The sequence below is a fragment of the Mercenaria mercenaria genome, chromosome 12 (genome assembly GCF_021730395.1).
Source record: "Mercenaria mercenaria strain notata chromosome 12, MADL_Memer_1, whole genome shotgun sequence".
NCBI classification, from domain to species: domain Eukaryota; kingdom Metazoa; phylum Mollusca; class Bivalvia; order Venerida; family Veneridae; genus Mercenaria; species Mercenaria mercenaria.
This window is the reverse complement of record NC_069372.1, coordinates 81,447,181-81,472,603: the sequence shown is the minus strand read 5'-3', so window position 1 is coordinate 81,472,603 and position 25,423 is coordinate 81,447,181. Positions and strand designations below refer to the sequence as shown.

The 25,423-nt window shown below is 35.6% G+C and overlaps 2 protein-coding genes across 4 annotated transcripts in view; one reads left to right on the top strand and one right to left on the bottom strand.

Annotated features, from left to right (window-relative positions):
* The window catches only part of LOC123522807 (transformation/transcription domain-associated protein-like), a 45,994-nt gene extending 28,632 nt beyond the window's left edge, over nt 1-17,362 (bottom strand). The window contains exons 1-3 of the mRNA XM_053520670.1: nt 17,348-17,362; nt 15,643-15,840; nt 8,312-8,489 (exon numbers count right to left, since the gene is read on the bottom strand). Coding sequence (XP_053376645.1) covers nt 8,312-8,489; nt 15,643-15,840; nt 17,348-17,362 — 391 coding nt within the window. The remainder of the gene's footprint in view (nt 1-8,311; nt 8,490-15,642; nt 15,841-17,347) is intronic.
* A 1,602-nt stretch (nt 17,363-18,964) lies between these two features.
* On the top strand, nt 18,965-23,917 carry LOC128547487 (uncharacterized). Of its 3 annotated transcripts, XM_053520421.1 has the most exons (5): nt 18,971-19,074; nt 20,736-20,842; nt 21,355-21,492; nt 21,866-21,962; nt 22,407-23,917. In XM_053520421.1, exons 1-4 carry the CDS (start codon nt 19,018-19,020, stop codon nt 21,960-21,962), a joined length of 399 nt encoding a protein of 132 aa, XP_053376396.1. In that variant the 5' UTR covers nt 18,971-19,017; the 3' UTR covers nt 22,407-23,917. The 3 variants fall into 3 exon arrangements, 2 of the variants coding, with proteins under 2 accessions (XP_053376396.1, XP_053376397.1); XR_008366587.1 differs by lacking the exon at nt 21,866-21,962 and having other exon boundaries at nt 18,965-19,074; nt 21,350-21,492; XM_053520422.1 differs by lacking the exon at nt 21,866-21,962.
* Nucleotides 23,918-25,423: the final 1,506 nt, after the last annotated feature.

The window sequence follows — 25,423 nt, the reverse complement described above, 5'->3', positions numbered from 1 at the left end:
CTGCGGAAGTCACCCGTGATGTACCGACGTTTGATCATCAAAATATTACGTAATATTATCTTAAAAATATTTAATTTTTAGCACAAGAATACTGTAGTCGGTTACGAGTCTCGATCTCCACGATCTTTTTGCACTTTCAGAAATTTTACGATCCGTTATTTTTGTAGTGTTATTCAGTTTGATGGTTGTTTTTTTATATAAATACTTACCGATTCTGATTCGGAAGATAAGTCTATTAACTATAAATCAAACTTCAAACATCAAAACGAAATTGTATATGAATTTCAATGTGAAAGTAATCCAAAACAGAATTTTATGCCTAAAAATATATATTCCCGTACTTTAACACTTTATATCTTCGAAACTCAAAGAGAAACTACAATAAATTTTGTATCATTGGAAAGAGAATTTAAATTGCTATAAACTTTATATTGACAAAAATAATGTCAAACTTACAGAAAATATTAAAATAATGACATTTTTAACATGTGTGTGTGTAATCACAAAATAATGCCAACACCTCTGTTCAGATAAGACAGTCACCTTTATCAGCCATATACCGATTATTGATTATTGATTATCACTTATCAGTGTTCTGTAAAAGAGGTTACTTTGGCTTCTGTTCTGTGTGGTAAAGGGTTAACATCATGTTCCAACAGTATTTCAGTTATGTAACGGCAGGCAGTTAACCCAACCAGTGTTCCTAGATTCTGTACCAGTAAAAACCTGTTCTCTGCAAATAATTGCAAACTTCCCAACATGAATCTGAGGTGGAGGACAAACACAATGACTTTTATCAAATCATCACAGAGAACATACATCTTGGCCAGGGCTTGAACTTACGACCCCGCAATCCTTATGTCTGCACTCTCCCTATTGAGCTAAGTGGGCAGGCTGCCATGAAATTCAAACGGAACATTTACTGATTTATCATGATGTGATTTCATTGACTGAAACAAGAAACCTACGAAAATTAGTGCCCAACAAATATTAATGATTTCACAGTACTCATACATGCCATAATTTTTCAGAATATTTCCGGGATTCTGAGTTAAAATTTGCGGGATTTTTACCTTTTGTCCGCAACATACACCGTGACATTGGTATAAGTCCATTTCATGCTAAAATATCATAATATTTCATGTAGTTTCCCGAGATAAACATTGTTCACTTGCTTGTATTCATTTACTGCAAATGTCATCTAGCTTTCTAAGGGAGGTAAATACATGAACAGGTAATACACATCTATAGTTCGGCAGAAGAATTTATTGCGTTCCCGAGGTGAACAGAATTACGGGACTAACTGTATACTAAGAATCAACCTGGTCATCGTAGTTTAGATTCTAGCTAATTTGGTATCATTCTAAGCTTAAACATTTATCTTATGATTGAAATGAATCCTTAAAGGAATAAAATAAATCTTATAGATAAAATCAACAATATATTAAAATATTTGGAGTCGGGTCAATTTTCATGGGTCGGTCAACAAAAGGCATTGAACATTTTAATTTAGAATATATGTTAAAATTGATCTAGATCTTAAATAATTACACCCTTTTAAAATAATTATCGTTTAATTGACCATTTCAATAATTTCTTCCATAAAGGCTACATGTAGCTTTACCGCGAATGTGCTAAAAACAAAGAGATTTACGACTACTGTTCCTAATTTAAGTATCATTAAAAAGTTATTGATTGCATAATCCTGTCATTTCTTAATCAGGGTCATCATAATAACTGAATCTAACTTAATCAGTGTCATCAAAAGATCCTCGCGTGATCAAAGATTATACTTGTTTTCATTCATGATTTTTGTTAATGTGGAATGCATTATCTTTGCATACGTATTTGTTTGTATTTTTGCAATTTATTCTGTAAAGCACTTTTAAACGTGTACAAGTGCATGAAAGAGTGCTATATAAATGTGGTATAATAATAATAATTAATCAACATGTGTCCGGCTCGAGGGCATGAAACTGATATTGGATAATTAGAAATAAACAATGTGACACCGGGGACTGTTTATTATGTAAAATTTAACAATTTATAGACAAAACAAGAGGGTCATGATGACACTGAACCACTCACCTGAGTAACAAGTTTTAAATGGCAAACTGATGCCAAAATATTAGAAAGTAGGTCAGTAGGTCACATTCATGGTCACTGAAAGACAGTTTTAAGATTGATGTGCAAAATTGTACATTTCATCCAAATTTAAAGAACAAGAAAGTAGTTCAGTAGGTCAAGGTCACAGTCAAGTGATCCCTAATCGCTTGAGTTATCAGGTAATTATAATTAAACAGACTAGGAAATATGAGCTGATAATTTTTTAAGTCATTTTTCCTATATAACTCATAATTATAACATGTGACCCACAGGGCAGGGCCTCTATATATAGCAAACACATTTAATGATTACTTTATTCCAGTTCCCCGAATCCATCAGCAAGGCAGCTATGAGGAATACGAAAATAACCCTTTAATCAAAGAGAGACTGGACAACTTCATCAATAGTAGAATTAAAAGATACTGAAATATCAGAGTTTCAAATACCTTTACTTGATGCCCAATTTGTGAGGAAGGAATTAAATGCCTTGTCAGAAATAAAATCTACTGGTCTTGACGGTTTATCAGCTAAGTTTCTAAGGATAAGTTCTAATGTAATTTATGAAAGCATTACTAAAATTTTCAATCTCAGTATTAAAACAGGAATACACCCTAAAAAGTTTAAAATATCAAAAGTAATACCAATTTTCAAGAAAGGACAGAAGGATGATGTTAGCAATTACCGCCCCATTTCCATCTTACCAATCCTGTCAAAGGTACTAGAAAGACATGTAAGCAATCATATTAAATCCTTTCTTACATCCAACAATCTCTTGCATGACAGACAATCTGGCTTTAGAAGTAACCATTCGTGAGAAACTGCTCTCAATGCCATGGTTGATGACTGGATAAAAGCAATCGATAATCATGAATATTCCGGTACTATCTTTTTGGATCTATCAAAAGCGTTTGACCTTATTAACCACAAAATACTATTAAACTAGAAATGTGTCCATGGGACACAGATGCCCCCACTACATGACATTAAAATGACAATTTATTCCCAGGTCAGGGGCCATAACTCCTACAATACTGAATGAATCCGGATGCGAAACCCCAGGTGCACAACTGCACATGCTGACCAACATTCCTGTAACCTTTGGTGACTCTAGGTCAAATACTTTTGGAGCTACGCACAACACAACATTAAAATGACCAATTTTTAACTAAGTCAGGGGCCATAACTCCTACACGAATGAATGAATCCGGATGCGAAACCCCAGGTGCACAACTGCACATGCTGACCAACATTCCTGTAAACTTTGGCAACTCTAGGTCAAATACTTTTGGAGCTACCATGAGTTTAACTAAGTCAGGGGCTATAACTCCTACAAGACTGAATGAATCAGGACGCGAAACCCCAGGTGCACAACTGCACATGCTGACCAACATTCCTGTAAACTTTGGTGACTCTAGGTCAAATACTTTTGGAGCTATGCACGACACAACATTAAAATGACCAATTTTTTACTAAGTCAGGGGCCATAACTCCTACATGACTGGATGAATCCGGACGCGAAACCCCAGGTGCACAACTACACATGCTGACCAACATTCCTGTAAAGTTTTGTGACTCTAAGTCATATACTTTTGGAGCTAGGCGCGACACAACACTAAAATGACCAATTTTTACAAAGTCAGGGGCCGTAACTTCTACATGACTGAATGAATCCGGACGCGAAACCCCAGGTGCGCAACTACAAATTCCTGTAAAGTTTTGTGACTCTACGTCAAATACTTTTGGAGCTAGGCGCGACACAACATTCTCGGAAGGACTGACGGACAGACGGACGTACGGACGGAAGGAGGGACGGACAAGGGCAAATCTATATGCCCCCCCCCCCCCCCCAAAGTGGGGGCATAAAAAGTTAACAGCTTACAAATTTCATAAAGATACAATAAAATGGTTAACCTCCTACCTAACAGACAGAACTCAAAAAGTCAAAATGGCAAACTCACTATCTGAAGAGAAACCAGTAACATGCGGAGTTCCTCAGGGATCTGTCCTTGGACCTTTACTGTTTATCATCTTTATAAATGATATGCCTTTATCAACTCAATACTCTACAACAAATATGTTTGCTGATGATTCATCCCTTACATACAGTTCTAAGTCTATCTCACATGTAGTAAATGCACTAAATGAAGATCAAGAAGAACTAGAAAATGCTTTTGTAAAAAAGCGCATGTCTCCCCCAATGCAAAGTCCTATAGGCAAGAAGTCAATAGAGGTCAGGAGCGAAAGTCAAAGAGACACTGATGGTTGGCTGCAATAGGGATTATCTACTTGGCATGTCCAGTCATCCCGCTAAATTTCAACACTCTTGGCCTAGTGGTTCTCAAGTCACCGTTCAGGCTCCTGTGACCTTGACCTTTGACCAAGTGACCTCAAAATAAAAAGGGGTCATCTACTCTGCATGTCCAATCATCCTATTAAGTTTCAACATTGTAGGTCAAGTGGTTCTCAAGTTATTTCCAAAAAATGATTTTACATGAACAGGCCACTGTGACCTTGACCTTTAATAGACTGACCCCAAAATCAATAGGGGTCATCTACTCTGCATGTTCAATCATCCTATGAAGTTTCAACATTCTGGGTCAAGTGGTTCTCAAGTTATTGATTGAACTGGTTATCAATGTTCAGGCCCCTGTGACCTTGACCTTTAACGGAGTGACCCCAAAAACAATAGGGGTCATTTACTCTGCATGAACAATCATCCTATGAAGTTTCAACATTCTGGGTCGAGAGGTTTTCAAGTTATTGATTGGAAATGGTTTTCCATGTTCAGGCCCCTGTGGCCTTGACCTTTAACAGAGTGACCCTAAAATCGTTAGGGGTCATCTACTCTGCATGACCAATCATCCTATGAAGTTTCATCATTCTGGGTCAAGTGGTTCTCAAGTTACTGACCGGAAATGGTTTTCCATGTTCAGGCCCCTGTGACCTTGACCTTTCACAGAGTGACCCCAAAATCGTTAGGGGTCATCTACTCTGCATGACCAATCATCCTATAAAGTTTCAACAATCTGGGTTAAGTGGTTCTCAAGTTACTGACCGGAAATGGTTTTCAATGGTCAGGCCCCTGTGACCTTGACCTTTAATGGAGTGACCCCAAAATTGATAGGGGTCATCTACTTTGCATGTACAATCATCCTATCAAGTTTCAACATTCTGGGTCAAGTGGTTCTCTAGTTATTGATCGGAAATGGTTTTCCATGTTCAGGCCCCTGTGACCTTGACCTTTGATGGAGTGACTCCAAAATCAATAGGGGTCATCTACTCTTTATGACCAATCATCCTATGAAGTTTCAACATTCTGGGTCAAGTGGTTCTCTAGCTATTGATCGGAAATGGTTTTCAATGTTCAGGCCCCTGTGACCTTGACCTTTGACGGAGTGACCCCAAAATCAATAGGGGTCATCTACTCTTCATGACAAATCATCCTATGAAGTCTCAACATTCTGGGTCAAGTGGTTCTCTAGTTATTGATCGGAAATGGTTTTCAATGTTCAGGCCCCCGTGACCTTGACCTTTGACGGAGTGACCCCAAAATCAATAGGGGTCATCTACTCTTCATGGCCAATCATCCTATGAAGTTTCAACATTCTGGGTCAAGTGGTTTTCTAGTTATTGATCGGAAATGGTTTTCAATGTTCCGGCCCCTGTGACTTTGACCTTTGACGGAGTGACCCCAAAAACAATAGGGGTCGTCTACTCCAGCAGCCCTACAATCCTATGAAGTTTGAAGGTTCTAGGTCAAATGGTTCTACAGTTATTGCTCGGAAATGAAGTGTGACGTACGGACCGACGGACGGAAGGACGGACGGACGGACAGGGCAAAAACAATATGTCTCCTGGGGGAGACATAAATATATACCTGGTGTTCTTCAAATGCAATGAAATTAAATGCAACTAAAACTAAAGCTATGATAATGACATCCCATAACAGACAAAAGAATATTGATGCAACCAAATTCATGTTCCACTTAAATAATGAAAATATAGAGATTTCTAAACAAGAAAAGTTGTTAGGGGTACAAATTGACAGTACACTGTCCTGGGTAAATCAAGTGGAGAATATTCTGAAAAAATGCAACTCATTACTTTACTTACTTGGAAGAATCAAATATTACTTGTCAATACCCATGCGTAAACTATTCTATAACTCATATATTCTCCCCCACTTAGACTACTGCTGTACTGTTTTGGGCAATTGTAATCAAGAGCAAACCAATAAACTTATGTCCTTTCAAAAAAGAGCAACAAGACTTATTTTAGATGAAACAATAGAAACACCTTCAGCAAAGCTTTTTAAGATACTAAACTGGAAGAGTAGAATACAAAAAATCAATATTGATGTACAAGGTTGTTCACAATATTGCACCCTCTTATCTACAAAACAATTTCACCTATGTATCCGAATTTCATAGTAAGTCCTTACGATCTAGCAATCAAAACAGTTTATATGTACCCAAACCTAACCTTGAAATTTTACGAAAATCCTTTGCATATACAGGATCAAAACTTTGGAACTCTCTTCCGGAACAAATAAAACACTCAGGTAGTGTAAACAGTTTTAAAAAGAATTATCTAGAGTATAAACAGAGGCTTAATAACAGATCTGATTCAGATAACACATAAAAGCAAAATCTATAACTTAATTATGAATGAAAATCTATTATCTATGTCTTTTGGAATACAAATTTTCTGAAGTTACTCAAATTCTGTATCTAAGTATTACCCCTCTAGTAAATTTTGTCCTTGTACATACTGTTTGATTGTTGAAACTATGATGTTCATTTTATTGCTATCTTCTACTTTTAGATCTATTATAGAATTTAATTTGTCTTTGTATATTCTGTGTCATGTATATTGTTTGTGTATATTGTTTGTAAATTATGTTTGAAAGAGGACCACAGGGAAGATTGGGCAAGCCCCAACTGTGCCTTCCTCTATAAATAAAGTTATTATTATTATTATTATTTCACCCCTAGGGGGCATAATTTGAACAAACTTGTTAGAGATCAACCAGGCAATGTTACAAACCAAATATCAAATGCCTCGGCCTTGAACTTTCAGACAAGAAGATCTTTAATTTTTTTCCTATATAAGTCTATTTTAAACTTGGTACCCCCAGGGCAGGGCCTCTTTCCACCCTAAAGCCATACTTGAACAATTTTGGTAGAGAAACACTAGGAAAGGCAACATACTTAATATCAAAAGTCTAGGCCTTGCAGTTTCAGGCAAGAAGATTTTTAAAGTTTTTTTCCTATATAAGTCTATGTAAAACATGAGACCCCCTGGGCAGGGCCTCTATTCAACCAAGGGGCATAATTTGAACAATTTTGGTAGAGGACCACAAGGCAATGCTACATACAAAATATCAAAGGCCTAGGTCATGTAGTTTTAGACAAGAAGATTTTAATTTTTTTTACTATATGTCTATGTAAATCTTGTGACTCCCAGGGCGGGGCCTCTTTTCACCCCAGGGGCACAATTTGAACAATCTTGATAGAGGACCATAAGATGATGTCACATGCCAAATATCAAGGCTCTACGCCTTGCGGTTTTGGACAAGAAGATTTTTAAAGTTTTTCATTTCAGTTGCCATGGCAACCAGAGTTCTGCATAGAATTTTATTCATTGAACAATTTTGAAAGGGGACCACCCAAGGATCATTCCTGTGAAGTTTTGGTGTAATTCTGCCCATTGGTTTTCAAAAAGATTTTTTTAGAAAATGTTGACGGACGGCCGACAGACGACGGACGATGGACGACCGACCACAGGCGACAGACATTGAGCAGTCACAAAAGCTCACCATGAGCCTTTGGCTCAGGTAAGCTAAAAAGTTTTGGGGGGATTATTTTTATTTTTTCAAGTATTTTTATTTTTCCGGGACATTTCAAGATTGTACGGGACACCGGGACAAGTATGTTATATCCGGGACAATCCCGGACCATCGGGGACATATCACATGTATGCAGTACTCCAAGCAATCAAACAAGACAGAACAAAATTTCCCAAACAGAAAAGCTTTAGTCATTTTTAACCCATATCACACTGGACACAATTGATTCTGCAGTCTGATCACGATCTGCACTGTTTGCCATTCTGTCAGTATCTTTTTGGTAAGCACCCTTTTAACAGTTTTAGCATGGTATTGTTCAAAGACAAGTTCATAACAGCTGGGTAAATGTTAACTTACCAGTATAGTTAGAAGGAAGCACAATAAGTCTAAGGCTGTACATATGTTGTTGAAATCTGGCTGCTGACTTTCTACAGCTTATCAAACCAAGCCATACATCCTGTCTCAAGGCCATTTTCAACAGTGCCACACATCTCCTCCACAGCACCTCTCCCGGCAAGCCTGCTACCTCACTCACCTGAATAAGATATTACTGCTTATAACAAATAGCTGCATGAGTTATCTTCAATATTAAATCAGAAATTAAATATTTAATATAATGCATATCATACTCGAGAGCAATTTCCCTATCAGCAGTATTATATTGTTGAATTACTTTGTTGGGTTTTACGCCACATCAACAAAAGTTTAAGTCATAAGGTGGCAATTCAGAATTTGATGGTGGAGGAAAACATAAGGTATCAGTCCATCCATCATTACAGGCACAGGCGAGCACCTGGGTAGATCCAATGGATGGCTTCAACAAATGAAAAATTCTTCACACCAAGCAATGTATTGAACTAGAGGGGCAAATAATCAGTGGCCTTTACCACTTGAACATGGGGGCCCCATACAATATTTGATATTCCATAACTAAATATCCTTGTAATTTTGTGCAGTACAAATGAAGTTCTAAATTATTTGTGATATATTTCGAATAAGAAAAAATGTAACGAATAATAGGGCCATGATGGCCCTACAGGGGTGTGGAATTCCTATGTCTGACTTGTCCGACTCGGGACTTTTTGATGGCGGACAAGTGAGTTTTTGCATTCCGTTTGTCCGTGGACAAGCACAAATTTTCTGGTTTGAAATGAAAGAAGGAAAAAATAATTCAGAAACGCTGAACAGTGCTTCAAGTTTACGCAGTTAATAAAATAATTTGACATACAAAACGGATGTTTCACCTGCCAAGGGCCTCTTGATTTCTTCAGTTTTGGGAAAAACCATACTGCGTCTAAATTTAGCATCTCTTTTTCTGCGTTTTGATTGGTTCCATGTCACGAACTCGGCAAATAGAAACCGGAAACGTAAACAATTATCACAAAGTTTTGGACAAACTCGTTGTTACGACCTCGTCTGCCAACAAAAAAGCACAAAGAGCTCGCTACTATGAGTCCGGAAGTATCATGTTTTCTAACTGTAACAGTCAGAATGTTTCATGCTTTCTCACATGATTTCACATGGCATGATGGGCAGTCTTCCAGATATTTCTGTTAAATGTCCGATGGCCACGCAGACGAACACAACCTAAAGTGTCGAAAGCTTAATTTTTGAAACAGCTACAGTATTACACTTTATTATGTTTGCTTTTGTTACTACTTGTAGATTATTGTCCAAAATAAAGAATTATTTGCATGCTAAAATGTTGAAAATCCGGGCAAGTAAGTTTTGACTGCGGACAAGTAGATTTTTAAGTCTCATTTGTCTGTGGACAAGTGAAAAATATTGGGATTTCCACACCCCTGCCCTATATCGCTCACCTGAGTTGCTTGCTAGAACAGTTAAAATTTCTACTAAATAAATACAGGTAGGCAATAAGTAACTATGTGTTTATGCTTTGTTTTGTTATTTTCCCCCTGGATGGGGCCAGTCTTAACCCAAGGCGATAATTTGAGCAATCTTGGTAAAAGACTACTACACAATGCTACATACCAAATATCAAAGCTCTAGGCCATGTGGTTTTGTACAAGATTTTCAAAGTTTTCCCTCTATAATTTGAACAACCTTGGTACAGGACCATTAGATGATGCTACATACAAAATATCAAAGCCCTAGGCCTTGTGGTTTAGGACAAAAAGATTTTCAAAGTTTTTTCCCTGTACAAGTCAATATAAACTACTGACCCCTATAGCGGGGCCATATTTGACCCCAGTGATATAATTTGAACAGTCTTTGTAGAGGCCCACTAGTTGATACTACATACCAAATATCAAAGCCCTAGGCCCTGTGGTTTTAGATAAGAAGATTTTCAAAGTTTTTCTCTATACAAGTCTATATAAACCATGTGACCCCCAGGGCGGGGCCGTATTTGACCCTAAGGGGATAATTTGAATAATCTTGGTAGAGGACCACTAGATGCTGTTACATACCAAATATCAAAGCTCTAGGACCTGTTGTTTTGGACAAGAAGATTTTCAAAGATTTTCCTTTAGGTATTAGAAAATTAGTTTTTAGATTCTCATCCCCGCCCGCCCCTATCTGAAACCCCCGCCTCGAAATTTTTTATTAGTCAAAATTCGGATATCCAAAATTTTATATCCGGATACCAGCACACTTGCATAAACATTGCATAATTCTCGAGTTTAAAGAAAATGTTTGACATACTGTGGTGATGCAAAGACAATTTAACAGCATTTGACAGTATCTGATATTAAAATTTACCATTACATTACCTCTTATCATAATAAATTAAGAGAAATGATCATAAAATATCGGCAATTCACATGACTAGCAGACCTTCTGGCAACCTACTTTCGTTTCAAAAACTTTTAGAACAAGAGCTGTCCGTATGACAGCGCGCTCGACTTTTCTCAGTGCTTGACTCTGAATTAGAGCTTTGCCAGTAAGAAAAATTCCAAGTTAAAAAGGGACATAATTCTGTCAAAATTAAAATCAGAGTTATGGGAATTGTGTCTCCTGGTGTAGACTTTGATATAAAATAACTATTTTGAGTTTCAAGTCAAAAGCTTTAATAGTAACAGAGACAACTGACTTCGTCAAAATTTTTTTTTAAAAATTCTAAGTTAAAAAGGGGCATAATTCTGTCAAAATTCAAACAAAATTATGGGAATTGTGTCTCCTGGTGTAGACTTTGATAGAAAATAATTATTTTGAGTTTCAAGTCAAAAGCTTTAATAGTAACAGAGACATTTGACTTTATCAAAATTTTTTTTTTAAATTCTAAGTTTAAAAGGGGCATAATTCTGTCAAAATTCAAATCAGAGTTATGGGGATTGTTTCTCCTGGTGTAGACTTTGATAGTAAATACCTATTTTAAGTTTCAAGTCAATAGCTTTGATAGTAACAAAGATATTTGACTTTATCAAAAACTTTAACCAATGCCGACGCCGGGGCAAGTGCAATTATTATTATAGCTCTACATTTTCTTTGAATAGTTGAGCTAAAAAGGTAAAGCCAATGTATTTTCTTATCCTGATTTGATTGTTATTGCTTTTTATTGATTATAAATAAGTATCTGTTGTCTGGATTTCAATATTTCAATTGTGTTTAACAGGAACATTTGCCTTCGTGGGGAAGCCTGACATGCCATTTTCACGTGCAAAGAATACTGAACTAACTGGCTATTTGTTTCATAGATCTGGAAATAGGATAAAAATATGTTATGTATGCAAGTGCATCTAATTAAGAAACATCTGAAATTTTTTTCAGTTGTAAACTACTACATTCCTCGTATTTTATACTTTAAGCTCAAAAGTCAATAGCATCATTATTGGTTACAGGGGTATATAGCTTTTAGCACATGCTCAGCAGGAATGACAGATTGATTGTTTTCTTTACAGGTCGTTGTTGTACTTTGACAGAACTAAATATTTTGAATTTGCAAATACACTGAACAGACAAATATTGATTTGCCATTGTTGTAGATTTAATTATTTGTAGATCTACAGGATACAATCAACCTTCAGTCAAAATGATTTACTATCACATTATAAATAAGATAAAAGTTTATGACATGAAATTCTTTTTTTTTTATAAACATATGTATTTCAAAATGAGTTTAACAATAATAGATTTCAAAGACACAGCAACATACACTAAAATATCAATACAGTGATATTTTAAATATAATTTGTCAAATTGACCTCCAGACTCCCATATTTCCAAATTACACAAGAGCACCGCCTTGCGGATGCTGTCGCTCATCTGATTTCTTTTGTGTACTAGAAATATTGTCCTACCCACGATTTTCTAAGTCTAAAAAGGGCCATCATTCTTGCAAAAAGCAGGATAGAATTATGTTTCTTGATGTACAGTGTCCACTTATGATGGTGAAAAACTGTTGCAAGTTTTAAAGCAATAGCTTTGATAGTTTATGAGAAAAGTTGACTTAAACATAATACTCAACCAAGAAAATGATTTTCTAAGTCCAAAAGGGGCAATAATTATTTCAAAAAGCAGGATGGAGTTATGTTGCTTGCTATACAGGGTCAGCTTATGATGGTGAACAAGTGTTGCAAGTTTCAAAGCAATAGCTTTGATAGTTTAAGAGAAAAAGTTGACCTAAACATAAAACTTAACCAAGAAATCTGATATTTTCTAAGCCCAAAAGGGGCCATAAATATTGCAAAAAGCAGGATGGAGTTATGTTTCTTGCTGTTCAGGGTTAGCTTATGATGGTGAACAAGTGTTGCAAGTTTTAAAGCAACAGCTTTGATAGTTTAGGATAAAAGCTGACCTAAACATAAAACTTAACCAAGAAAACTGATTTTCTAAGTCCAAAAGGGGCAATAATTCTTGCAAAAAGCAAGATGGAGTTATGGTTCTTGATGTACAGGGTCTGCTTATGATGGTGAACAAGTATTCCAAGTTTCAAAGCAATAGCTTTGATAGTTTAGGAGAAAAGTTGACCTAAACATAAAACTTAACCAAGAAATCTGATATTTTCTAAGTACAAAAGGGGCCATAAATCTTGCAAAAAGCAAGATGGAGTTATGTTTCTTGCTATACAGGGTCAGCTTATGATGGTGAACAAGTATTCCAAGTTTCAAAGCAATAGCTTTGATAGTTTAGGAGAAAAGCTGACCTAAACATAAAACTTAACCAGGCAACGCCGACGCAGACGCCGACGCCGTCAACCGCTCAAGTGATGACAATAACTCATCATTTTTTTTTTCAAAAAATCAGATGAGCTAAAAATAAAAAATAACAAGGAGGTGCTTTCAATAAACGCTTGATTCCCCCGGCGGCATCCTTGTCGATACAAAGCAACCTAAGTCCAAAACAAGGCCAAGGTCAAACTGAGGTCAGGTGATGTTTGAAGATGAGGAATGGTCACAGGTTACATCTGTATTAGTATCAACTCATTCTTGTTAGCCGTATTAATGCTAGATGAAACGGTCCCATTTGGTTAACCAAGAGATGACCCATATAAAGCAACCTAAGTCCAAAATGAGGTCAAGGTCAAGGTCAAACTGAGATCAGGTGATGTTTGAAGATGAGGAATGGTCACAGGTTACATCTGTATTAGTATCAAGTCATTCTAGCAATGGGTATTGATGCTAGAAGAAACGGTCCCATTTGGTTAACCTCGTACGGACGGGCGAACGGACGAACGAACGAACGAACGGAACAAAGGGCGGACAGGACGATCACTATATGCCTCCCGCATCAGTAGATGCCAGGGGCATAAAAAGTGCCCACCCGCCCCATTTTTTCTCAAAATTCGGATGAGAATCTAAACATTTATTTTCTCTGGCCTTATAAGTCTATGTAAACTAGAGCTATCAATAAAGGTGATGAATGTACCCCCCGCATGCACTGACACAGTACATTGCAATTTGACACACACAAGACTACATAATTATGTGGACTGTATGTATATAGACTGTATGTATACAGTATAGTAACAAAAAACAAAGTCCCATAACTATGCAGAATATTTATCTAAAAGAATGTAACATGCCCCATGCATAACTAGGGTTGGTACTGATCACTTGTGTGAAGTTTCATTAAATTGTGTGCAAGGGTTTGGTAGATTAGGCATGCACAAGATTGCATATGCAGACTGTATGTACATAGTATGTTAACAAGAAACAAAGTCCCATAACTCTGCAATTTTTGTCGCTGAAAGAACCTAACATGCCCCATGCACAACTACTGTTGTTACTGATCAGTTGTGTGAAGTTTCATTAAATTGTGTCAAGGGGATGAGGAGAGATGGTGCCAACAAGATTGTGTCTATGTCTATAGTATAGTAACAAAAAAACAAAGTCCCATAACTCTGGAAAAAAAATTTCTGAAAGAACCTAACATGCCCCATGCACAACTACTGTTGTTACTGATCACTTGTGTGAAGTTTCATTAAATTGTGTCAAGGGGATGAGGAGAGATGCTGCGCACAAGATTGTGTCTATGTATATAGTATAGTAACAAAAAACAAAGTCCCATAACTCTGCAAAAATTTTTTCTAAAAGAACCTAACATGCCCCATGCACAACTACTGTCGGTACTGATCACTTGTGTGAAGTTTCATTAAATTGTGTCCAGGGAATGAGGGGAGATGGTGTGCACAAGATTGTGTCTATGTATATAGTATAGTAACAAAAAAACAAAGTCCCATAACTCTGCAAATTTTTTTTCTAAAAGAACCTAACATGCCCCATGCACAACTACTGTTGGTACTGATCACTTGTGTGAAGTTTCATTAAATTCTGTCAAGGGGATAAGGAGAGATGGTGCGCACAAGATTGCGTCTACGGACAGACGACCAGACGGACAGACAGACAGACAGACGGACAGACAGACAACCTGAAACCAGTATACCCCCCCTTACAACTTTGTTATCGGGGGGTACAACAAGATGACCCCAAGGACGGGACCATATTTGACTTGACTTAAAATCTTGGTAGAGTACCACTGGATGATGCTACATACTAAATATCAAAGCCCTAGGACCTGTGGTTTCGGAAAAGAAGATTTTTAAAGTTTTTCCTTTCATTTGCCATGGCAACCAGAGTTCAGTTTGGAATTTATTCTTTGAAATGTTATAAAAGAAGATCATCCAAGGAGCAACCCTTCAGGTATTATATCTTAAACTATGTTACCTGGCAGGCTACCTTCAGGTAATATATATCACAAACTATGTTACCTGGCAGGCTACCTTAAGGTAATATATATCTTAAACTATGTTACCTGGCAGGCTACCGTCAGGTAATATATATCACAAACTATGTTACCTGGCAGGCTACCTTCAGGTAATATATATCACAAACTATGTTACCTGGCAGGCTACCTTCAGGTAATATATATCACAAACTATGTTACCTGGCAGGCTACCTTCAGGTAATATATATCAAGAACTATGTTACCTGGCAGGCTACCTTCAGGTAATATATCAAGAACTATGTTACCTGGCAGGCTATCTTCAGGTAATATTTATCAAGAACTATGTTACCTGGCAGGCTACCTTCAGGTAATATATATCAAGAACTATGTTACCTGGCAGGCTGCCTTCAAGTAATATATATCACGAACCATGTTACCTGGCAGGCTGCCTTCAGGTAATATAACACAATCTATGTTACCTAGCAGGCTGCCTTCAGGTAATATATCACGAACTATGTTACCAGGCAGGCTGCCTTCAGGTAATATAACACAATCTATGTTACCTGGCAGGCTACCTTCAGCAGGAAATTCACAACCCCATCACAGTACTGTTTCACTATAGGTTTACCACTCTCTGTCCACTTAATGGCTGGACCTGGGCTTCCTAAGGCACCAGAAGAGTATCTAGCCTTTTTCACCTTGCCTGGTGGGTCAACTGAGCCAGCCCTCTTCATAGACCCTGGAGTGGCATCACCTGATCCCTGAAACACATTCAAGGAAAGTTTAATACCTGGTGTAAAAAACACTAATAGTTTACAGATATAGTTTTACATATTAAACAAGAGAGTCATGATGACCCTGGATTGCTCACCTAAGTAATATGAGCTACATGTTTCAAATATCAAACTGATGCTAAAATATTAAGAAAGTAAGTTAGTGGGTCACATTCATGGTTGCTGAAAGTCAGTTTTAACATCGGTGTGTTAAACTGTACATGTCATCCAAATTTAAAGGCTCTATTTTAAAACTAGAGTACCAAGATGGCCCTAGGTCGCTCACCTGTGTAACACATCGTAACAGTGGAAACGTATTTTACCATGTGATTTCATGGAGACAAATATTCTGACCAATTTTCATTAAGATTGGACCAAAAAACCTGGCCTCTTGAGTGTAAACAAGCGTTTTCTTTGATTTGACCTAGTTACCTATTTTATCCCCCACATCACCCATGAACTTGTCCAAAATTTCATGAAAACAAACATTCTGACAAAGTTTCAGGAAGATTGATAAAAAAAGTGGCGAGTGTTTACAAGCTTGTCCTATGATCTGACCTAGTGACCTAGTTTTTGACCCAACATGACCCAGATTTGAAAATTGTCCAAGAATTCATGAGAACAAACATTCTGACCAAATTAATGTAAACAAGCTTTTTCTTTGATTTGACCTGGTGACCTAGTTTTTGACCCCCACATGACCTAGATAAAAATTCCTACGATATTCCATGCAGACAAACATTCTGACCAAGTTTCATGCACATCAAATGAACAGGAGTGTTAGCAAGCTTTTCCTTTGATTTGACTGGGCGACCTTTTTTTGACCCCATATGACCAAGTTTCAAACTTGGCCTAAGAATCATCAAGATAAACATTCTGACCAAATTGCATGAAGATAGGATCATAAATGTGGCCTGATGAATGTTAACAAGTTTTTCCTTTGATTTGACCTTATGACCTACTTTCTGACCCCATATAACCCAGTTTCAAACCTGGCCTAGATATCATGAAGATAAACATTCTGACCAAGTTTCAAGAAGATAGGGTCATAAATGTGGCTTCTAGGTTGTTAACAAACTTTTCCTTTGATCTGATCTGATGACCTAGTTTTTTACCAGACATGACCCAGTTTGAATCCAGGCCTAGAGATCATCATGATAATCATTCTGTGCAAGGTTGTATAAAATCAAAGCATAAATGAAACCTCTTTATGTCTGAAAGGGCCAAAACAGAAAATTTTGCCACATTCAGGGGCAGTAACTCTAGAACCCATAATGGAATCTAGCCAGTTTTCGTAAGGAACAGAGATCTTATTGTGACTTCAGTTGTGTGTAAGAATGATTAAAGGGTAAGTAAAACCTGAAAATAAGTTGATTTTATATGAAAGCCGTCCTCAAGCCTTTCATAACGCTGGAAGAATTTTTAAAATCGGACCACTACTGAAAAAGATATGGCAGTTATTTTTCATGTTTTTTGAGTGTAAGGTGTAAAGCACGATAATTTCTTCCATTATAGCTGAAAAAAGCAGAGAAATTATTCTGTAGAAATAAGTATATACAGTTCAAATTTGCATTTAGATATACGATAAATCTGCCATTTTGTTTTTTGTTGCCATGGAAACAAAATGGCCACCAATTTGACCAAATATTTAAATGCTCATAACTTTCTCATTTTTACCCCAATTTTGAAAATTCTTCACTTTGTTAAATGATTTAAGAAATCCCAGCAGATGAAATTAACATAAGAACAACATTGCTTTTCCATTTAAAATCAAACATAAAATGACACTTCTATAGTGTTCAAGGTAAAAAATTATCAAATTTTGGCTCTTTCAGGGGTCAATCAGGGGCCGTAACTCCAGAACCTATGATTGGATCTGACAGATTCACCACGGAATCCAAGATTTATTGTTGTTGAAGATATTTTGCAAGTTTGTATTAAATCCAACCATAAATGAAGTCTCTATATGACTGCAAAAGGCAAAATAGGAAATTTTGGACCTTTAAGGGGCCATAACTCTGAAACTTATGACGAGATCTGGCCAGTTTTCAAAACTGAGATACTATGCCAATACAAGTTTTGTGCAAGTCTGATGATAGCTGATTGCAAAATGTTGTCTCTATCATGTTCCCAAGCCAAAAATAGCCAAATTTGGCACTTAAAGGGTCTATAACTCTGTAACCCATGATGGTATCTTGCCAGTTTTCAAAAGGAACCAAAATATTATACCAATACAAGTTTTGTGCATGTCTGATTAATGCTGATCACAAGATGTGGTCTCGATCATGTTCACAACCCAAAAATGGTAAATAATGGTCCTTTAAGGGGACATAACTCTGGAACCCATGATGGGATCTGGCCAGTTTTTGAAAGGAACCAAGATATTATGCCCATACAAGTTGTGTTTCAGTGTTTAGAAGACTGCATCCTTAATCTTTCTAAAACTGAAATGAAATCACCAGCTATTACTCTGAACAACAGAATTAATTTGAAAGAAAGGGCTTGGTTCACTAATGTATGTAAATGGCACCGAATTTAGCCATATTATACATTACTAATTCTACATTGATACATATGCTGTCCGTAACAAGTAAGCACCATGCTTCAATTAAAAGTAAATAACTTTGAAAAATAATGTGTTGTTGTGTTTATATATTACTCCAAACATGACCCACTTTCCAAAAAAATGTGAATTTTCCATGAAATCTGAGACTTCATTTATGATTTTTGCCTTGGCGGCATCCTTTACCAGTCTTAATATTTTAACCACTACTTCGTTCATTAAAAACCAACAAAAAGTGCAAAAATCATCGCTGGTGAGCAATGGCGCCATATTCAAAAACAAAAAAAAAACGTCTGTATCAGAGACACATTTTTATCCGAAATTACACAAGCCTCTATTTAGGTAAAATGACGTCGAAGTTGACGTCACTTAATTAGATATTTGTTTTCATTAATTTGTTTTTCAAGCAACAGCCATTAGTGTTAAAATCAATGATATCGGACGAAGATTTTTTAAGTTTAAACGTTTCAACATCTAGTTATATCGCACTAGAGAAATATCACAAACCTAATGAGTGAAATAGCGAATTGTTTCCCTTTGAAATCAACACGCCATTATCGGTGGATACATGTCTGAAACTGGGTCAGAGAATACATGCAGTTATGGCTCTGAATATACGCGGATATTTAAAGTGCATGGCAGATTTATTAATTGTTATGGTAAGTGTTAATTTTCATTATAAATTTATTCGTAACTGGAGGGAAAACAAAATGGACAGACCGCTTCGTTTGTTGACGTATCGAAGATACAACTTTGCAGCGAAAAATAGCAGTGTTGATATTTCGATTTGACTGTCTGCTGTCAAATACTTTTAATATCTTGTCTGTGTATTTGTAAGTTTTCTTGATGGCAGAATATACTTGTAGCCAATACAGTTGGGCATCTACTTTGTTAAATACATTCTGTATGAATTTTTCTATCTAGCAATTATTGTAAAGAGGTAAATGAACAGGAATATTACAAGATATTGTACATTGTTTAAACTGTCACAGATATGAACAGTTTAAACTGTCACAGATATGAACAGTTTAATAATTACATGGTCATTATGCACAGTAGAATCTATGAAAATTGAAAATTATAGTAGAATCTACAATAACACAGGAAAAGTGGTGTTTTAAATTGTCACTTTTTGTTGTAATAGCAACTAAAATAAACCTCCTGAAAATTTCTTAAAAATTCTACATGCAAATTACAATCAAAGGCCTGAATGGCCTGAGTCGGCTAATGATTGATGTACTGACAGTATAGTCTACCAGTTTCAGTTTGTTTTTAGTTTTTTTCTTAAAATTTCATAACACAGCTCGATATTTACCCAAAATATTATATCGGGATACGATTACACTTTTCTCCAGTTTGAACAATATATTTTACAAATTGTGATGATACGAAGACATTTAGCAGCAATTGGCAGTATCTGACATTGAAGTTTACGGTTAAATTACCTCTTATTTAAAGCTTTTCATAAAAAAGTTGTTTCGTTTCGCCAAACATAGACGATCTACTTTCGATTTCAAAAACTACAAGAAAATACAATTTAATGTTTCGCCGATTTGTTTATTTCTCGAAAAATAAAAATTAAAATCATTTTTAATATCAGTAGTAACTAAACAAACCAGTAACAGCTTCTTCTTCCGTTAATTTATCCGTTTACTTACTGCAAAATTCAACCCACGCAAAGTTTATAGAAATCATACGATGCGTGTTTACGTTCAATGTGGAAGAATTAAGGCTGATCGGCTATGTTACCTAACGCATCCAGACGATTCAGATTTTGTTTTTAAAAAAGCATTGTGTGTGTTTCTGTAATTTTATATACGTTTTTATACGCTTAGAAATTATTAGACATGTGTATTTGCATTATTTCTATACGTAATTTACGCTAGTACGCATCTTATCTGGAGCCCTGCTGGAACTATTTTTTGTCTTTCGCTGGATGTTACCCAAGCTTTGTAAGCCTGCGCAATTCTTAAAATGCACATTTATGCTTAATGAGTTACATTCGAGAATTGCACAATTACAAGTCATAAATATGACAGATTACATCGTATATTGGTCCTAGCAAAGGGAATTGACACAACTTAATTTCATTCATGCAGTGAACTGTTTGAAATTTGAGAAATCTAATGGAACTACATCCCTTCACATGTTATTCGGTCCATTTAGAGAATCGTTGGATAGCAAGGACTCGTCAAAAGGCTTTCAGCCTTTAGCCAACTCAATAAAAACTACCTTTTTCATTCTCACTACTGCCATTACTAGTAGACAACATGCTGGTAGGCTACTAAATAAATGATATTTTTTATTTTTTATTTTTCAGGATAACCTCCAGCAGGCACTGTACACAGTTTGGACTGCTCAACAAGTATTGACCTCATACTATGCTCAGCAAGTAGGGCCCTTGTATTTCTGTGAATCCTCATGCAGGTATAAGATTTTGAAGTTAGTGTTTACATTCATATCAGTGTCAGTATCCTCAAATGCACTTTTTCAATATCAATTTTAACTATGAAATTCCATATATCACTAAATTAAATTTCATAGTCTTCAAAGAAATCAGGACTCTATGAATAAAAGCTACAGGCCTGCAGTGCACATTTTACATTGGAATTATAGTGACACCTTTGCAGAAATTTTGTCAAGTGAAATTATCTAAAGGAAATTGTGTTTTGTTAAGACTTGATTTTACTAATTTCTATGAGTTTTTTTTTCACTGTCCCTGAATATTGGTTGAAAATACTGCATTACTTTATAATAAAGATACTATATCATAAGCACTGTGAATTGGAATTCAATTAAATTTTGATAAATACAAGTTGATGTTAAGCAATATTTTTAAGAAAGGATGAACTGTTTGGTTAGTGTTGATTCACTCCATTTTTGATGAGAATTTAATACATTTCTTATAAACTGTTCTTGTTTTTGTATGAAAAGTACAGTACTGCTGTTGGAAGAGGAGCAAACAGTGTGGTATCTATTGTTCACCATCACTTCAAGCATCATGGCTATGGAGAAAAGAATGTTTCATTACATATGGACAATTATAGTGGAAATAATAAGAAAAGTGTTGTAATAAGGTAAGTATTCCCAATAAATAAAGAAATATTTAATAAGCACACAGAATTTGATGTAGAAATATTTGATTTTACAGTGTGTTCATACACTTCAGTTTGGAAAGTCACTAGTTTCCAGTATATATATATAATGTTCATAAGTTTATGTAAATAAAAAATATATTTCCACTGATAAACATTGAATTACAATTTGAATATTGCATACTTACACAACATAATGTATTAAGACTTAGGTGTGTATGTAAGAAAATTAACTGTGTAGCTGGCATTTATTTGTTTTAATAAAGTGATGTTATGTTATATTCTAAGGACTCACTATTGCTACTTAGAAGTTTTTGTTTAAGAATTCATTGTTTAAATATACCCGTTATTTTAGCTATGGAATGTGGCTTGTTATGATGGGTCTACAAGATGACTTGGAGTACAACCTGATTGAGGCCCGGCATACAGAATTCAGTCCTGAACATGTTTAAGTATATTTGGCTTGAGCCTCTTTAATCAATTATGTTTTTTATTAATAATCAAGTATTGATAAACTTGCTGCATAGATCATGTCTGTAAAGAGGCCACTTACATTAAAATACCAGTTTGTGTTTATTTTTGTGTTGTTAAAGAGTGTCTAGCTCACTGCAAGCAATTTAAACAGAAATAACATAATTCTAATAAAGTAACTGTTTTTTCTTAACCAGGTTAAAGAACTATTTGTTTAAATGAGATCAAAATCATGGCCCTTACTTGATGTAGAATATGTGCGATGGTTGAATTTTTTCATGAAAAGAAGTTATTACTGTAATAAAATTCTAAAATGTTATTTGATGTAATTATGTGTGGGCTGTCTTTTGGACAGCTGTTGTTCAGGATTGATGAAAAGTTTATGTGTTCTTTGTCTTAAATATTTGATACATTTATCATTACAGAATGTCTTCTGCATGACCTGGTATAGTATTCTTGAAGGATTATACAGACGGAGATTAATATTTTTAGGCAGTGGGTTGGCATGACAGGCTATTCACCAACCGTATTACCATTTCTGAGTTGGATGCCAGTCGACAGTGGTACCTGTATAATGAAATAGCGCCCCTTTGTAGCAACAGCAATGTATGCTCAAAATCAGCAGTGTCATAGCCATTAAAATTGAGAACTCAAGTCATTTAAAACGAAGAATGAATGGAAAAAGTGTTTAACATTTAAAGTAATACAGAGAAAGAGCTCTGAAATTTTGATTAATTTGAAAGTGTTTTTGATTTTTTGAAGATGTACTAGACCCAAATTCCATATATTTGAAAAAGAACAAATGATACATATAGTTAATGTAAACATTGAATTAACAACTTTATGGTGTCAACAGTACTATGCATTTGTTAAATATTGACACACTATTATACATGTAAGGCTGAGCACAGTATAAATGTGAAGTTCCTCTAAAACACTGGAAGATTTTTCAACAATAATTGTAACACATATGGTAGTAATGTACATTTTTTTCATTACAACAGTTGGATTATACAGATCTACGAATATTTTCTGCAGTATTCAAACTGCATGTAATCATTTCTGTCGGCAGTATCATGTTTATTTTCCCTTTTCATGAACAATTAATCTAACCTGTCTTGAAAGCACAATATATGTATAATTTGTAAAACATACATTGGATTATTGTGGAAACAATTTAGTTTTTGTATGCCTAATTATATATTATTGCCGTTAGTATCATCTAACTCTTTTAATATGATCAAGACATTTAATAAGGCAGTTTTTTAAAACTATTACTGTGTGTTAAATGAGATTATGTAGTATTATGTTTATGGAATTAACTGCATAACCATGGCAACATTTTTCTGTTGTTCTATATTATGTCTAGAAAAAAACATTGCTTGAAGAACACTTTTTAGTGATGCATTTTTTTTATTTTTACATGTAATGGTAAATGCTGAAAGTGTTCTACAATAACTTAGCAAAAATGTCATTGTTGTCTCATTGAAGCATAAACTTCAACTCCATTGTAACCATAGCAACAGAAATATATTGTATTATTTATGAATAATGATCTTCACAAACAAATTACATATGTTATTTTTCTAAAAGAATGACCTAAATTGGTTTTATTCCATAAAAAACAGACATAGCAAATATTCTCATTTTTATCTCCGTTTCCATGGCAACCATATTTCTTTTTGCCTCAAATTATAGGCGTTGCTTAGGGTTATATCTTAGCATATGTGAATGTTAATTATGCATTCTGATGTAATTGTTATAAGAGATTTTCGTGTTTCCATAAAGAAAATCAATCGGTTGCCATGGCAACAGCACAATTTCAAATGAATTAAAATATAAGATTTTGCATTCTGAGTTGTTGATCATTCATTATAATAATATTTCAACAACATTTGATGTTGTGCCATTTTAACCTATAAGTGAACCAAGCCCTTTAAAGAAACCATTACAGTCAAAAGATAGGAAACATCAAATATGCAGCAAGTTTTAACCCCTACATAGTAAGGAAATAGGCCAAACAGCAAAAAATTCCTATTATAATAATAATAATAATAATGACTTTATTTATTGGGGCAACACTATTAGGCATGCCCAATCTTCCAAGTGGGCCTCAAAATTATGTACAATATTTACAAATAGATTTCAAATACAAATTTGACAATAGCATGATTACAACATTCTAAGCATATGTTATGTTGTTCATTTTCCAGTTTGTTAAATAGGATCTTTTGAACTGCTCAAGACTGTTAGAATGTTTTACTTCAAGAGGTAATGAGTTCCAGTTTTTTGGTCCCGAGTATTCAAGGGATTTTCTGTACAGTTCTAAGTTTGGTTTAGGTACTTCAAGACATTTATTTGATTCTGATCTTAAATTAATGTAAGGATTATTGACCTTTGATCTCAAAGTGTGACCTTGACATTTAAGCTAGGGTTCTGGGAGTTGTGCAAGACATGTCGTATCATCATGGGGAACATTTATGCAAAGTAATATTAAAATCCCTTCATGAATGGCAGTGTTATGGGCCGGACAGGAAAAAACTCTATTGACATTTGACCTCCAAAATTGACCTTGGGCTAGGGGTTCGAGTTGTAGCCCATGATATGTCATCTCATCATGGGGAACATTTGTGCCAAGTAGAACTAAAATCCCTTCATGAATGGCAGAGTTATGGACCGGACAGGAAAATCCCAGTTGACCTTTGACCCCCAATTGTGACCTTGACCTTTGAGTCTAGGGTCAGGGATTTGCGCATGACATGTTGACTCATCATGAGAAACATGAATGACAGAGTTATGGACATGACACAAAACAGACCCTGTTCATGCCATGTTTACATCTGACTGCAAAGTGTGACCATGACTTTTGAGCTAGGGGTCTAAAAGTTATGCATGACACAACGTCTGATTATGATTACTTGTGCCAAGTAATATTAAAATCCCTTCAATGATGTCAGAGTTGTGAAATGGACAGTAAAAAAGCCCTGTTGACCTCAGATTGTGACACTGACCTTTAAGCCAAGGCTCCCAGATTTGCGCACGACACATCGACTCATCATTGGAAACGTTTGTGCCAAGTGATATTAAAATCCCTCTATGAATGACAGAGTTATGGACTGGACACAAAACAGATCCTGTTCATGCCATGTTAAAATTTGACTGCAAAGTGTGACCTTGACATAAGGATGACAGGGTTATGAACCAGACACAAAATTGCGTATGGATGAACGCACGAACGGACAGAAAAGCGCATTCTGATAGTCCCCAAAACTGGTTTTCATCTAGTAGGGGACTAACAAGTGACTTCAGGGCAGGACCTCTTTTCACACCAGGGTCATATTTGAATGATCTTGTTACAGAACCACAGGCAATGCTACATACCAATCAACTATCAGACAAGAAGATTTTTAAGGTTTTTTCCTACATAAGTCCATGTAAAACT

Excerpts from the sequence above, each read along its gene's own strand:
- LOC128547487 (XM_053520421.1), top strand. The coding sequence starts at position 19,018 with ATGGCTCTGAATATACGCGGATATTTAAAGTGCATGGCAGATTTATTA. Across the intron at positions 20,843-21,354 it reads TTCTGTGAATCCTCATGCAG|TACTGCTGTTGGAAGAGGAG; the intron begins GTATAAGATTTT and ends TGAAAAGTACAG. Across the intron at positions 21,493-21,865 it reads AAGAAAAGTGTTGTAATAAG|CTATGGAATGTGGCTTGTTA; the intron begins GTAAGTATTCCC and ends CCGTTATTTTAG.